Source organism: Platalea leucorodia (assembly GCF_965183815.1).
Source record: "Platalea leucorodia genome assembly, chromosome: 6".
NCBI lineage: Eukaryota > Metazoa > Chordata > Aves > Pelecaniformes > Threskiornithidae > Platalea > Platalea leucorodia.
The window spans coordinates 69967909-69984039 of record NC_138828.1 but is presented as its reverse complement, the minus strand read 5'-3'; the positions used below and the strand labels follow the sequence as shown (position 1 = coordinate 69984039).

General features: G+C 40.5%; 1 protein-coding gene across 8 annotated transcripts in view; it reads right to left on the bottom strand.

Moving 5' to 3' along the window:
- The window catches only part of FBXL5 (F-box and leucine rich repeat protein 5), a 37843-nt gene extending 21712 nt beyond the window's left edge, over positions 1-16131 (bottom strand). For 5 of the 8 annotated variants that reach the window (XR_014228528.1, XR_014228529.1, XM_082315387.1 and 2 more), the window contains exons 1-3: positions 15968-16131; positions 2311-2526; positions 406-501 (exon numbers count right to left, since the gene is read on the bottom strand). Coding sequence is in view for 6 of the 8 variants with exons in the window: in XM_082315387.1 (XP_082171513.1) it covers positions 406-501; positions 2311-2526; positions 15968-16102 (447 nt within the window). In the remaining 2 variants the exon portion in view is untranslated. Of the gene's footprint in view, positions 1-405; positions 502-2310; positions 2527-3122; positions 3244-4014; positions 4088-15334; positions 15473-15967 lie in introns of those variants that run through there. The other 3 variants (XM_082315391.1, XM_082315389.1, XM_082315392.1) reach the window with 3 other exon arrangements.

The window sequence follows — 16131 nt, the reverse complement described above, 5'->3', positions numbered from 1 at the left end:
GGCAGTACTAGTCTATGTTTCAAATATAGGTCAGAGGCTGTTTGGGAGTGTCAGTTTGAGTCATGAAGCACTGGTTTACAGGACTTCTTTTTCCTTTAAGTTTTGCTACACATCCCCTTAAATAACTACCTACTGCAAACAAATCCCAGCCCCAGTGGACTTGTGTTGTCAATTTTTTAAAGGACCAGAATTTCATCATAGATTTTGAATATATCCGCTGTTTCAGAATGTGTCACTTTGCGGTCAGAGAACAGAACAATGACACCACAGTCCCGAATGCAAATTGGCATAGTAATAAAAACAGAGAATTGTGAAAAAACTAGACCTCTAAGCCCTTTGTCTCTATTCAGTCATTCCAAACCCCAATGAAGATCACCATAATATTTGAGGAAGATTTTTACCTACCTCCTCTTCCTCTTTCATATGAGGAAGGAAATCCCTGGTGAAGGCTTCCAATCTCTCCTTCAGCTGTTTCGCATAGTTTAGCTGTTCATATTCATTCTGAGAAGAAAGCAAAGATTTAACTATTATCTAATCTTGTCCATTCATTCAAGGGTTGAGCCATTAAATAAACCAGTGTTTCAAAGTAAAGCCCATTACGTCTTCCTCATGCATACAGCATGTTTGCTCTATTTCGTGGTAAGAATGTGTTCACTTACAAAGGTTCGTGACAAGCTGACAGTCTCTACTGGCCTGTTACTAGGCAGAACACAGTATTCCCCTCCTGCCTGATTCCAGTTTATTTTGTTATCAGATATGAATCAACTTGTCTAATCACATTTTTACTTTGGAGCAAAGACTGAAGTCTGCCAATTTACAGTCTCACCCAGAGTTCAAAGTAGTAACAGACTAACCTAGCAGTTATGCAAGTTTTGCATAAGAATTATTCTAGGATACAGCAGTTCCACTTCATCTTTTAACTGCATACATTTCACATTCGTTATTCTACAATTCCAGCTTCCAAATTATAATCAGAATTTATAGTCAGAGATGCTTTACAGATATTTACTTTGGAAATGGAAAGAACTCTTAAATAAAGATGTAACTGACTTTTAAACATTAAAGGTAGACCAAACTCATATATCAATTTGTTAGCTTGTTCTCTGTGCCAGTAATATGAAGCTGGTTCTGAAGTCTGCCCAGTAATTGCAACATACTGAAGTTCCTCATAGGTCTTACAGTAAATGCTGTAAGTTTTTCTTTTCAAACTTCTACAACATCAAAAAACCCTGACTATTAGAGAAAAAAAGCTTAAGCCATCAGTTTAAATTAAACCACACTCTCAGAAAAGTTAAACAGTTAACATATCTAGAGAGAGCTGGAGAAATCTGTTTTTCCACACTTAAGTAACAAAATAACACTAGCATCCCATCAGAGAAGGTACAACACAAAGTCAAGTGTTAAATTTCCCCCCTCCTTCATTTTCCAATTCATTAATTGAAACAACTTAAGCAAAATTTTAAGGTTTGATATGCACAGGGAAAAAAAAAATTATTTGCAGGATTCCCAGGTCAAAAACAGCCTTAGATAGTAAAATGGAATCAATCAGCTGCATATTTAGTATTTTTCTTACTGAAAATATGGACCGTGTGTAATAGGAATGTAATATGGGATGAAAAATTATTACTGGAGACTACAGCTCTTCAAGCGCAGGAAGAGGGAGTTGAGTACCCCAGAGGAAAGACACAGCAGAATTCAAGCAGGATTCTACTGGAGAAGAATTTAACAACTTTAAGCTGTGAAAAAGCCAGCTGGAGAAATAACATTCAGAGTTTCTTGAGGACTGGAACATTGACAGCATTACTGAGCAACACATTACTGGAAGGAGTACATGACTCACTAACAGACTAAAACAATGCTTGCCTTTTTTTTTGTCCAGTAATCATCTCCATTTGCAACAATAATACAATGCTATGTGCCACAAAAAAAGTTACTCAGGGTTTCCTAACAAATTAATAAAAAACATTATTTCCGTAGTCAGAAGCAGTTTTGACGAATTAGCAGAGCAGTCTTTGTATTTGAGACTTCCATGTTGTCTCTCCAAAACACCTCCAATTATGCAGTGATGAACTTGTGACACAAGATGCACCTCTGAAAAGAGTTTTTACTTGACATTCAGTAACTGTGATGAATGGCAAAAAAATTCGTGTTTCAGACAGGAAAGTTTTCACGACGGTATCAGGACACCACAAATGTTTCTTCTTCCTCCTTAGTTTATTTGTAGAGAGTATTAAGAAAAGTTGAGGCAAACCAATATGTAATCACAGCATGTTTTCCCTAGGACACAAGTCCTTCTTATAGTCTACTTACCTTTACATTCTTTAACCCTTTCTCAAAAAGGCTAAGCATCTCTGAGAGCTTGTTGTCCGAGTGCACATTGTACACTGTCCGGCTACGTTGCTGAAGTAAACCAATGATACACTCATTTTCAATCTGCTCATGCATTTTAAATTCCTTGAATGTGGCATAAAGAGATTGCAGAAGAGCCCGAAAATCATTGTTGTTGGAGAAGTTGGTCTTGGAAAGCTAGAAGAAAGAAAAGCTCATAAAAAAATCAATGAAAATCACGTCAAGTTAAATCCTTAGAACAGGTATTAGGCTCCTGTTATTCACTGCTCACATTACTTATAATATAAAAGATTAAAACCTTCAGTTTTATAAAGAAAACTAGCAAAAATAAAAATTGAATCTGCACTGAGCAACTCACTTCAAAGACATCAAAAATAATGAATGCTTTTAATTCCAATTTTCAAGCGCAATAAGTAAAAATCAGAGATTCAAGTGCGTAGATAGGAATACACAAGCTAGTCTTCTATTTGAATAGTAACTTTCCTGTAACTTATCTAATTGGTGCATTAAAATATAATTTAACACAACTTCTTCCAGAAGTGGGCAGAATTAATATTGGCACTTGAATACTACAGATTAACAAACATTTATATAATATCCCTATTAATATGACTTCTGAAATTATTCACAGAATTCATAATTATTTTAACCTTCATGACGGCCTTGCGATTTGATTTTTATTTGTTAACAAGAACTGACACAAATTCTACATAAAGCCCTCAAACTTGTTCTAAAACTTGTAAAAACTCATCACGCATGGTCATTTCACGTACGTTTCCTTTTACAGTTCAGGAAAACAGTAAGCCATTCACACTCCAGTTCTGTTAACTCCCCCAAAAAAGTTAACAGAACAGTTTTACAACAATGTTGGGCTTTGTGAATGAGGTTTAAGTAAACTAAGGGATTTAACTGCACAACTCTCTGGTTTCCAGCAGCCACTAACTGCATTTCCCACCACAGGCTCTGAAGGAAAAAAAAAAAAAAAAATGAAGCTATGGATTTTAGAAATATCACAAGGAACTAATGATAAGATAACTACAGAAGCTTAACAAAGCATAATATATGCAATAATGCACATTGTAAAGAAAAGCCTGTTACATTTAATCACACAAATTCTGAAGGCAACTGTCTCATTCCACATGAATGAACAGAGCTTAAGAAAACAGCAAAGTAGCAGGATAACTTTTTAAAGGAAGATCATCCTTGAGAGAACAATGCGGTTATCTCATTAGCTTTAAGAAGCCAGTAAAACCAAAGCTGTTTCTAAGGAACATAAACCAATCTTGTGTAACCTTGAGATAAACAAATGTGGAAACATTTCCTGGTAGAAATCAATGCAATCTCCCCAGCCCAGCAGGTAACTGAAAGGCTTTGCCACTTTCCCAGATCTACATTTTAGTCCTTACTAAGCAGCCACTATCATAGGCCCCTGAGCCCACCTTTAGGGACGTATTATCCACAAGGAACACTGAGTCCTACCAAGTGAATACAAACTATACCAGCTGTTGGAAAAAGTTCCCAATGGATCGAGAACCAACAAATCAGACAGCACAAAGTTCTAGGTTACACAGTAGCGCCAGTTTTACAGGCATACAAACAGTCACCATTAGTAACGTTTTAAAACCGCATTTGTCTTTGGTCAATGTCGAAAAGCAGAATTTTTACCATTCTTATGCTTTATTCCACGTGCAGCTTCAAGAACCATAGCCTACAGCAATATACAAGAGCAAGTATTCTAAAAATAGAAATATTTTAATTTAATTCAGAAAACAAGCCACTGGAGTATTCAGAAGTATTTTAGTTCACAAAGATTCTGGAATCTAAGGGTTTTACTAGAAATGGGAACCTGAGACTTACATGTTCATATGTAATACTTACTTACATCAAAAATAACCATAAATTGAGATATCTAAAACTTCTATCACTTAAAAAAAAAACAAAACAAAAAAAACCCCCAAAACCTAAATGCACTTACTCATCCTGACACTGCATTGCCACTTCCTGGCAACCACTGGCAATGCAGCCGAAACACGCTGGACATCTGCCAAGCACTTACGCAACTCCAGCTCGGCTGCGCCTACCGTACCTTACATGCTGTACATACGAACAAAATGACTGCCATTATGGAAAAAACACATTTACTTAGCCTCAGCGGAGGTAGAAAATAGGGCAAAGTTAAGGTGGTTTTTTTTTTTTCTCCCCTCAGTATCTTTTAGACCAACTATTGAGAAGTCAGAAAAAATTTGTATGTTTGTGATGCGCTGTGTTAGGATCTGAGGCATGCATTGTTATGCGCGTATCACAAAGGGAAAAGATCTTGGCTCTGAAGACCATTTCTATCCCATGCTAAGCTCGGAGAATGCAATACACAGAGCAGGGGTACTAGGTGAAACTGCAGGCTGGACTTCCCACACTGAAAAGCAGAAGGCTGAACAAGCACAGGAGATGGGTGCAGAAATACATCTTCAGGATAGCCTCCCCACTTCCAGCCATTTGTGATTCAGACCTCAATAATGGTGAAGTTTGGTTTCTAACGTGGCATTTCTCTTGAGCAAGGACGGTCTCAAAATTGTTCATTCTACCCATGAGGATCTACAATACCTGAAGTCAGCCCCCAAAAACCCTTTTCCCCAAGAATCCCATTTGCTCCCAAATGCTTGGCATTTTAATTGACATAAAAACTTAAGGCTACCAAAGTGTGTAACAGGAAGGTTAGACAAAACTATTGTATTTTGCTGTTGGGTTAAAAAAAAAAAAAAAAAATCACAAAATTAGTTCTGATACAAAATAGCACCTTCTCATCCTCCTGACTCAAAATCTTTTCAGGACTCAAACTTCTGTTGAACCTACCTATTATCATCCACAAATCTGGAATACATGAGGAATCCATTTGTGCATCCAATTTAAGAATTCCTGTTATAAACGTATTGTTATAGAAGCCATTGTAACATGAAATGCTTGCACATTCGTGTCTGCTACTGAGGCTTCCGGCAGATATCCAAGAGATTAGGAACTATGGAGAGGATATTGAAGTTTAATGACTGTACTTGAATCAGCAATTGGTACATTAAAAAGGTCAGCTGAAGCTGAGCAAAACTGGTTTTTCAGAGGACAGGTAGCCTAGCAACAAAGTCACTCGGTCAGATCTGTAATTTCATTACCAGGACTGATGAAGTCTTATGTTGGGGGACCAAGACTATTAACAGACAGCAGCTGCTAGACTCCGAGGTCCACTTTTCACCAGCTCTACACAAGGAAAACTAGTGCAGGAGTTTAGTAGTGCAAAAAGAAAACCACCACCCCCCGAACTTGGACAGAGAATCCCAAGAGAATGGCAAGGAGGAGGAGATGGATTGTATTAAAGATATTTGCTGACTGGTCAAAAATATAAAGCACAGTGCATGTGTGATCCCTGAGCAGGCTTAAAACACACCACACTAAACCGATTATCACAGCCACAGGCGTCAGAGATACCTGGGAGCTTTCTGGACTTTTGAAGACACTAAACAACTAAGTTACAGCACAACTGGTTTTGTGTTTGGAATGCAAACTCGAATTGAGGAGCCGTACCACAAGACAAACAGTTGTGGTTCCTCCTGAAGCCTCGTGAAATTTAAGAATTCTATATAATCCAAAAAGCCTGAGCAACAGGCCAAACAACAGACAATCGCATTGCAAATTGTGTCTGAAACCCTTCTAGAGCATGCCTGCATCAGCCAAAGGTCTCTGAAGTAGACAGGAGATGTTAAACTCAGTATTAACTTTATTTATTAAACCCTTAAAAAAAAAACCCACACCATACATCAACTTTATTTCATGTAAACTGGGGAAGGGACATCAATAATCCAAGGGCCAGTGTGATGCCAACTTGAAGTAAAGCACAAGGTCACAAAATGTACGAAAATTATTTCCAATTAACATCATGACAAGGAGATAGTCATGCTAACCTAAAACTGCTGTTTTCCTCTCAAGTTCTTTGTACTTAACTGGTCAATTTAGGGGTTTTGCAGTATGCAATACTTAAAATCAAGACTGAAATAAAAATTAGAAATACCGATTTTTCATCAGGGTTGAGAGCAATGTGTAAACTTGTATTAGGATTCTTAAGAAGTAGATCTTAGAATTTTTCTGCCATTGATTCAAGATCAGGTAATTCCATCCTTCCTTTGCAGGAAAAAATAGTAACTCTGATTTAAGAAATCACTTGATGGATTATCTTTTTTTTAAGCTTCAAATTATGCAATTAAAGAATAGCTATGCTTGGGAAAAAAAAAAATCTTTGTAGCTCAATCATACACCAGTTTTCACTGAATGCCCAACTCCACTGGACTACAACAGAGACATTAACATGGTCAAGATAAATGTACAGAGATGTAGCAAACACACACCCTTCCTTACTGTAAGCTATTATTTCATTTTTGTGCTTCAAGAACAAGATGACAATACTGGCAAGATTAACAGTAATTGCTATTTATGCAGTGCTTCATGTTCATGGCACTCATACACTGAACTCTTGCATCTCCTTTGTGGCTTTAGTGCTTTCATTAAAAAAAAATGAAACTTTCTGTCAGATGAAGACAGAGATATTTCTATCCAAAATGTTGTGAATAAATAAGAAAGCTCAAGACTGCTAATTAAATCACCAAACAAAACACAGTATTACTTGGTTTCTGGAAGTGTTTTACCTACCTGCCAGTATGAGAAAATGTCTTCCTAGAAGAAGAAAATTAATTTTCCAGAAATGTTAGTTTACAGTGAGTAAACTGCAACAGTTATTTTATAGTCTATGCCAAAAATACATTTAATGAATGGAAAAGGTTTGCTTCTTCCTTAAAAATATCCAAGCATACTATTAACTGACAAGGAGAAAGTAGAAAACGGGAATAAAGTAGTACACTGCTCTTATCAGACTAGCACAGCAGTAAGCAAAGGCTATGCTGTGTGCTAACTTTCCCAGTTACATGTATCTCTTTACTCCCAACTACAAGCTGGAAAACAACAAAAATATGACGAAAGAGAACAGGAAAGGGAAAATTTATTTTTCCCCTCTGCCCAAAGATTTCACGAATTTAAAATGGAATAATTGCTCATGGTTAAAGAAGTTAAAAGTGGCTACAAATTCACAAACTGCTTTATTTCAAATGAAGGGTTTCCCCATCAGCACCTGTAACTTCTGAACAACCACTAACCCCAAAAATTCAGTCTGGAATCTAAAAAAAAAATTTAAGGCAATTTTTCTTCCTTTTCATGTATCATCACAACTAACATTTTTGGTAGGTCACTCCTACATATTCTGCTTTCCATGTGTAACCACTGTGTTCATTAAGACCTACAGAAGCAGCTGATTGCCACTGGAGGTGAAATAAAGATATAGTATTCCTGATGATCAATGCAGACTAGATTTCTACCACTAGTTAAGGCAGCAGATTTAAAACTCACTAAAAAAAAAATAGTAAAATCTTTTTCATTATGGAGCTGGCAGACCACTTTGATTAAAAAAACCTAGTATTTCTACAATAGAATAGCACCAGGAAAAAAAAAAAAAATAGCATAGCATTACTAGTCAGCTACAACTTTTCACTCTTATATTTGTAGGTATTATCACTTCGCATACGTGATAGCACTAAAATTCAAAGGACAGTTTCTCTGCAGAGTCCAAGTTCCTATCTCAATCTTACAAGAAAGAAAATGGAGGGACAAAGACCATAACAAGGTGTGCCTGTGTCGACACCAAGAGCATGCAGTTTCATGTTATACTTAATCTGCTGTAAATTAGGGGGTGGGGATGGAGGAGGAAACACCCAGAAGCAGCAGCCCTGCCCCTGCTTCCAGCTGTACATTCCTACCACTTCCCTGGAATATGCTCTAGCGATTACGCAGTTGCAAGATGAACCCATTTGGTGTACTGATCCAGTAAGAAGTTGGGCCTTTTTAGTGGGTTCATTTTTCCCCTGGGTCAGTGCGCTAGCCTGACAGACAGCCTGCAGTGACAGCCAGTTACGTGCCATGCCTTACTTAGGAATCCACAACAAGAAGCTCAGTTTATACTGTCCCCAAGGAAGAACTACAGTGCCGAGACAGCCTAGCAAAAAGGATGACTGTCCTCTCAGTGTCACCTGCTCCTTGGCTTATCTTTATGTAGAGGTATTCGAGGTGAACAGTAAGAGAATTAGCTAAATTACTTCATGCTCCAGTTCGGATGTATGAAGCCTTAAATCAGAGGAGTAATACAGGTTTTCTACCCTGGGTGATTTTCTTGGCTGTGGGTCAACCCAAAATAATAGTAATTAGTAAGGCAGGCAGGCAGGACAGGATCTGGCAGAACTCAACAAGAAATCCAAAACTTTCATGTGCCCATCTGTCTTCTTTTCTATATAATCCTGTCCTCTGTGTAATCTCATCAGTTGTTTTGCAGCTTAACTAAAATCTTGAAATAGCCTTCCAAAAAGAAAAAAAAAAACAAAACAAAAAAACCCACAACAAACACTGTATGAACTCAAAGATTAAGCCAGACAAAATTATTTTGGTTTTCAAAGAGCACAGACAACAGGGCACGCAAAATCTTGTACTCTCTATATTTTGAAAGGCTAAGGTCAAGCTGATAAATGCCAAACATAAGAGCACAGTGGACTTGGGAACAAAATGCTGTATTTTCATTTTTGTTGGGGCTTTCCTATCACTCTCTTGCACTGCATACGTGTTAATTTTGCCTAATGAACACCTGTAGATCAGTTTTTGAATCATGAAGGGCTTTTCACAAAGAGATGTAAATAACAATACAGGACTGACTGCACCAAGATTCTCAGCGATGCCATTGCTACAAGTGTCAGACCCCCTTGGGGACTGTAGCACAAAGCACAGCTCAGGAAACACCGGTAAAACCAGCTGAGCCTCCCCTACCATGTGGCTTCCACAAGTAGGAGCCCACCAGGGATGAAGGGACACAGGCTGTCACCAGGTCTGCAGAGATGAACCCAACAAAACATTAAAGAAAAATCTAGTAAGGATATGAAATACGAAGGCCTCAAATGAAAGCACGATGAACACTTGCAATGATGCTGTTATTTAGGCATGTGTCACAGCATTTCTCATATTCACTCTAGATGCTGCAGAAGACTTCTTTCCTGTCTTATATCCTCACACAGATAGATTCCTGCTAAGACCTGGCCTTTTGGCCTTCTGTCAGGAGAGATTTTAAGTCCCATGAGTGAAATAACAGCAGCCTGGAGGCTCCTCTCCACTCTCCCACTGCAGTAACTCACAAACTGCAAACATCGCAAAAATGCTTTTGCCCCTCTGCACCAGTCTCACTGCAGTTTCCTGACACAACCGAAGCTGGGCACTGGAAAAATTTACCACTCCAGCTTAATCCACCTTGGGCACTAAGTGCAAAAACAAATCAAAAGCCAAGTCTCTCAAGAATTACAACATATGCTCTATTTAATCAGTTAAAACATATCCTAGGATAGCTGCATAAAACCTGTACGAACACTGATCCACACTAATTACAGTCTCTAACTTTTTAGAAGGCTTCATTTTCTCTTTTTTTCTTTTTTTGTGTCCCAGAGTAGGAGAGAATAAATTGCCGTTGCTTAAAGCAGAGAAAGGCAAAGGTGGGTTATTACTGTTCTCCAGAGCAGGCCGGAAGAGAGTACAAAAGATCAGAGCAACATGTGAAGGGTGAACAGAAAACTTTTTTCCTACAATTCGAAGGCAAAAATAGGTGCTAAGCAATTACTTGGAAAAAACCCTGCTACTGTGTCTGGCATAAGAAAATACCCTCAGGTTTTTCTTACGAAGGCAAAAAAGAGAGACAAAAGGACAAAGCATCTAATAGGTACGAAAAAATAGGCGTTTTGCTATACAAAAATAAAGAAATAGAGAGAAGTTTTGAGGTGGCAACAAGAGCTAAAAGCATCCTGAAAAAGGAGCAAAATTGCTATGCAAGTCTGAAGAGCCTCACTTAAACTCCAAACATGTTTTATCACTGTTGTCCCCCATTTCAGACTTCCTTTGGCACCTTACTTAAAATGCATTTGCTTCAAAATGTAGATATTTAAAACATATTGTCACTTCCGGATTCATCTTCCAAACATTCTTCTGCATGAAAAATTAATTCAAAGCTTTTCTTTCCCAATAGGTATAGCAAGAAGTTACTGAACTATTCAGCACCCAGAAGCTAAGATGGAAAGATGCCTGGTAAAGTCTCTGATGAAATAGTCAGAGGCATGGACAGCAAATTGCTCACCTGTCTCTGGATGCTAATGAGGAGGTTGTTTCCTTCCATCTTCTGCCTGTAGTAATAGCATAGCATAGCCCAACGTTTGCAGACTTACTAACACTAAGCATCCCAAGTAGCTCTTTATTCATTCTAAACATAAGTGAAGGCAAGTGCTCAATGCTACAGAATGTTAATTGGTAATAACCAAATACTATGAATTTCTAAATCAACACATACATATTTGAAGCAGCACTGGAAAATGAATGGCAGTGTACCAAAATACTGAAAAGGGATTTCAAAAGTAGAATGAAAGCTTTAATCAACAAGTGTTGATTAGAAACAGAAGACTTATCTTAATTTGCCTAATTTTTCAGATTTCAGTCCCCCTTGCTGCCACAAAAAGTGTAATCACAGTGTGGTCATCTAATTCCTTGCCCAATGCTTTACAACATCAATTCAGCTTAATTCAGGAGTATTTTTCACTCCTAAAATGTTTCTTACATTAAGGATATTGGAGTTGAACATCACAAATTTAACACATGAAAACAATTCATTCTCTTCAGCAGTGGCCAAAGAAGGAAGAGAAACAACTGAAGCGCAACAGAAGGCTATTGAAGTAGACACAAAGGTTAAAGAGAAATGCGAGTTATCAAAAGAAACCACTATTAGGAAATAAAGAGAGGAACTTTTTAGCTATATGGAAGTTTTGAAAAGAATGCTACAAAAATAACAGGAACTTATCACTGCAGGTAAGTAGAACAGAACGCCATTTAGACTTCAAACGAGGAGGACTGAGGACACAGAAAAACAGCAAAAAAAGTCTATATATACTTAGATAAAAGAAGAAAAGGGATACTTTAAGTCAACTATTTAACAGGAAAGGCAGAGATGACAACAGCAAAATTAAATGTCTTCTTTGCTCAAGTGTTCATAAGGAAGTTAATTAGGAAAAATATTTATGGCAATCAGTTTTTAACAAGGAGCCAGAAGTATAGGCTAGAAAAGAAAAATACTAGTTAAATATTTATACAAGTTCAATGCATTCAAGTCAGCAGAACATGACAAAATTGATCCAAATTTCCTGGAAGAACTAGCCGAAGTAATTACTGAACCATGAGAAATAACTGCAGAGATCTGTTGTAGAAAGGTGAGATCACAGAAGACCGAAGTCAGGCAAACAGAAAAAGGGCCTCACATGTTTTTGATCAAACACCCAAAGGTTTCACAATAAAGCTGAGCTATTAAAGCAGCTGTTTACTTCTGCAATGGTTAGTCCTGTTCCCTCCTCCCACACTGTCAACCTGGTTCTGGAGCTCGTTTGACCTCTTAGTGAGCCGGTTTTACTGAATCACCTTTCGCTTCAGTGCACTAGATGAACTAGCTGCTCACCAAGGGGGCAGACACGCACAGAGGATATAATCAACAATTAACCCTTCCAGCAGCAGCTAGTTGTTAGATCCACTCAGTCACAATATGAAGTCTCAAGTTAGTTTTGAGCGGTGGACAGAAAGACAAGAGAATAAGCTGTCAATCACCAATAACTGCATTACAGTGTTTAGAGCATGACTGTTTTTCCTATTCCTTTTCCTAAAGCAGCCTCAACTTGCTGGGTAATTCTATAACACAAAGGTTTGAAAACATACTCTTCAGCTGCCGTAACTCCACAAGACAGCAGGAAGTTTGAAACCCCATCCAGCAATACCAAGTGTCTTGTCCCTGGAGAAGGCCCAGCCAAAATTTAATCGCAGTGTATATCTAGACCAGAGTCTGCTACTTGAGCAGCCCTGATCTTGAAGCTAATCAAGTAACAATCGGCCAGCACAGATTTGTTTAGAAAAAAGAATCTGATTTCCTTTGGATAAGATAACGAAACTACTTAAGAGGAAGATGATACATGTTACAGATCATGATTTCTCTGAGGTTTTTGATACTGTTTTGCCTTACAGAAAACTAATACAGGATATATATATAACCTAATACAGTCTACAGGAAATCACAGGGTAGCTCAAGCACTTGCAAATAGTGCTCTCAAGCCATAGCTACCAATGTTTCCAGCCAAACCAAAATGGGATTTTCAATACATGATCAGTTGAAATCTGTGCTGCTTCATAACAGATACAATACTTTCAGCCACAGCTGGGAAAGCAGGAAAGCTGGTAATAGACAAGTGGCACATTCTCAAGTGCGGGAAACACAGGATCATAATACGACAACAGAAACGGTCTCTACTGGACACCGATGTGCTGACTTGGACAAGTACATACTTCTATATATAGGGTAAAGTCTTAATGACAAATACGAAAGCAAATTTGAGTATCAGTCCTCAGAGAAGCATGGGATTATACAGAAGCACAAAGCAAGCCTGCTGCTGTTAAAAAAAAAAAAAAAGACCTCGCAGAATAACACATCCAAAACACATCTGCTCTACTCAACACCAGCAGTGTCCCGTTTTGCACAACAGATTTCAGGAAAACATAGACATAATTAGGCTGAGGTTTCACAGTAGCTTAAGCCAATCTAGTTGCTGGCTGTCACGGTCCCACCCTCTGCCTCGCGTTGGCTTCAGTACTCATCCGACCAGTGCTTACTGGCAGCACCACATCAGCAGAAAAACTACACCGCTTCAGAAAAAAGAAAATGTTTTCTGCCAGCTTAGAGCCTTTGTGAGTCACTTCAAGTGCCGGTGGGAGCAAGAAAGGCACGCAGTCGTAACAGCGCAGTCAGATAGCTTAAACTGTTAGGGAACGGCAGCTTAGTCCTGACAAAAGCAACAAGTACACTGAGGTGCAGAAAGCGTGACCCATATGGTGAAGGAGAACGTACCAGTTCGCTTAGGCCAGAAAACAGATAACTAAGATGGAGGGCATGGCGACAATTTGCAAATCAGCACAAGATCTTTCTGAAAACGAAGAACAGTTCACTAGAGATAGGAAAACAGAATCTGCTCTATTTGTAGCAAAGATGACGTCAGGCATTAGGAGAAGCATTTTAACTATAAAGACTGTCTGCTGTAGCATTCCACTGCCTACAGGGGGGTACATCCTCTGAGGACCTAAAGAATCTACTATCATCAGAGTAGGCAACAGATTTGACAACTTTGTGGGTTTCCTTACTAAACAGAATTTTAGGTATTTTTATTATCCAAGTCTAGGGCACTGTGTACAATGCAGGTAAGAATGCCATTTAAGAATGCAGCAAATGTATGGTGAGATTTCTACTAGCAACAGTTAAAAAAGAAGTACAATAACTTTAGCAACGCACCAAACATCTTAAATGTCTGATTCACTGTTCTGTCTCACATTAAGTCCTAGAAGAACAAGATCAACTGTCTCTCTCTGTCCTAAAGGATTATTTAAGTACCTACATACTTTACCCATCAGTAACATTATCGTTGTTCTCCTGAAAAGCAAAGCACAGATGTGCCCATTTCACCCTCACTAACATTTGGTGGAATTTGCTAAATTCAGCCGCTAACAGATAGCGACTATATTACAGTGTACAGGGACCATGAGGAACAGCAGGTAACGTGCAATTCACAAAATTAAAGACTCCTCAAGGACAAACTAAATTTATAAAAAGCATGGCTTTACAGATTATAATTGCCATGTAAGCAGAACTACAGTCTTATCTAATTACAGCATCTCAACCACACAAGAAGGAAAGTCAAACACAGTTCAGAGCTTTTTCTGATGCAAAGTTAGCATTACTCCAATATAAAGGTCATAGGCCAGGCACAGTCTCCAAGTTCTGAAACAGGGTTCAAGGATGCAAGATTGAATACTTAAAAAAAGCGCCATTCATTCATGCTTGCACTTCTTCAGAAGAAAAAGGAAGCAAGCAAACTCCTGTATAAAAATTTTTAGAAAATGAGATATTACGTTCATTGCGAACTGAGTAGTTTTAATGAAATTTGCCAGTATTTACGAAAACCAACCATTCCTGCCCAGGCAGTTTTATTTTTACCAAGTCACGGTAAATTTGGTCAAAACTTTGTGGGAGGCTCAATAAAAGTGACAGAAATGCTTCTCTAGGAACAAAATCCAAAAGATTACAATATCTGGAGGGTCAAACAAAACCTGTTCAGTTGCTGTCAATGATATGCTAATACTGCTGCTGGGGGCCGGGGGGAGAAGAGTCACAGGTGTTTGCTTCCCTTCATGTAAAATCCGCTCTGTTAAGGTATCACCAGCTTTCATACTGCCACAGATTAAAAATAAAGTTAACTGCAAATGCACTTGCAGATAAAAAAGCAACGCGAAATTACACAAGGTCTCACCTTCTCCTCCCCACAGACCCTCTGCTCAGCCTGTTCAGTTAGCTAATCCAGCAAAGAACAACTCACGTTTTCTTTACCCGATGAGCAAACTGAACAGGCTCACACAAGGGACCCGGTGAGCCCCAGCGCAGTACAAGGTGGCATGTGGAAAACAGGGGAAGGAAGCAGAGCTCCCCTGTCCCGCTGGCAGCAGTAAGCTATTATACCATCTCTCATGTAACTTCACCCTTCTTTTAAATGTCTGCTAGCCAATCTGGTTCTCCAAACAGCCATTTATGCACAGAGAGGGAGGCACTACTTCTTTCAGTATGAGTGCTGGCTTTAAGTATTTGCCTGAGACCCTTCCCTTGCACTCAAAGCTGCTGCAGCAGCAAAGTTTGCCTTTCAGGTGACACATCAGCCTTGATTACTAAGTACGCTGACGCAACAATAAAAATTACTTTTGTCCACGAGTAAAATTATATATATTTAAAGTGAAAAACCCCTACCTAGGGTATCCTGAAGCTACTCGCCAGTTAAACGCAAGCAGAGCCGCTCGCTGGCCGCTACCGAGCACGATGCGCAGCACCGGTGTCCTGCCTGCCAGCGGCTATCGCCGGGGCTCGCCGCCCGCCCGCCTGCCGCCCTCCCCAGCACCACGGCGCTGCGCGGCCCGGGGGCGCCCACCCCCAGCCCGCGCCGGAACGGGGGCGGCTGCTCCGCCGCGGCCGGCCCCGCCGCCCGCTCCCCAGCGGGTCCGGGGTGGGGGCTGAGCGCCGGCGCCCCCCGCCCCCGCGGCCCGGCGAGGGGGAAGGCGGCGGGAAGGCGCGGTCCCCGCCAAGAAGCGCCGCTCCTCCGAGCTGAAGCGAGCGGGACGCCCCGCCGGGGGCCGGCAGGAGAAGCGAGGGGAGCCCCGGCCCGGCCCTGAAGGGGCCGAGGGAGGGCGTGGGGCGCGGCGGGGAAGGCGGCACCGCCAGCCCCGCTGCCCGCAGCGGAAGGGCGGGAGCGCCCGGGAGCCCCGCGGCAGCGGCGAGGAGAAGTTGCCGCCGGGGCCGGGGCGGCGGGGCGCTGACAGCTGCGCACTCCCGCAGCCCTCCCTCCCGCCTCAGGGGAGCGGGGCAGAGGCGGCCGCCGCCCGCTACCTTGTCGCAGTAGAGCCCCACGAGCTGCTTCATCCGCCAGTGCGGAGCCGAGAAGACGTCCACCTCCTCGGGGAAAGGAGCCATGTTCTCCCCATAGAGCCCCGGCGCTGGCGGCGCTAACGGCGGCGGCAACATCCGCCCCGCGCATGCGCGGCGCGCCGCCG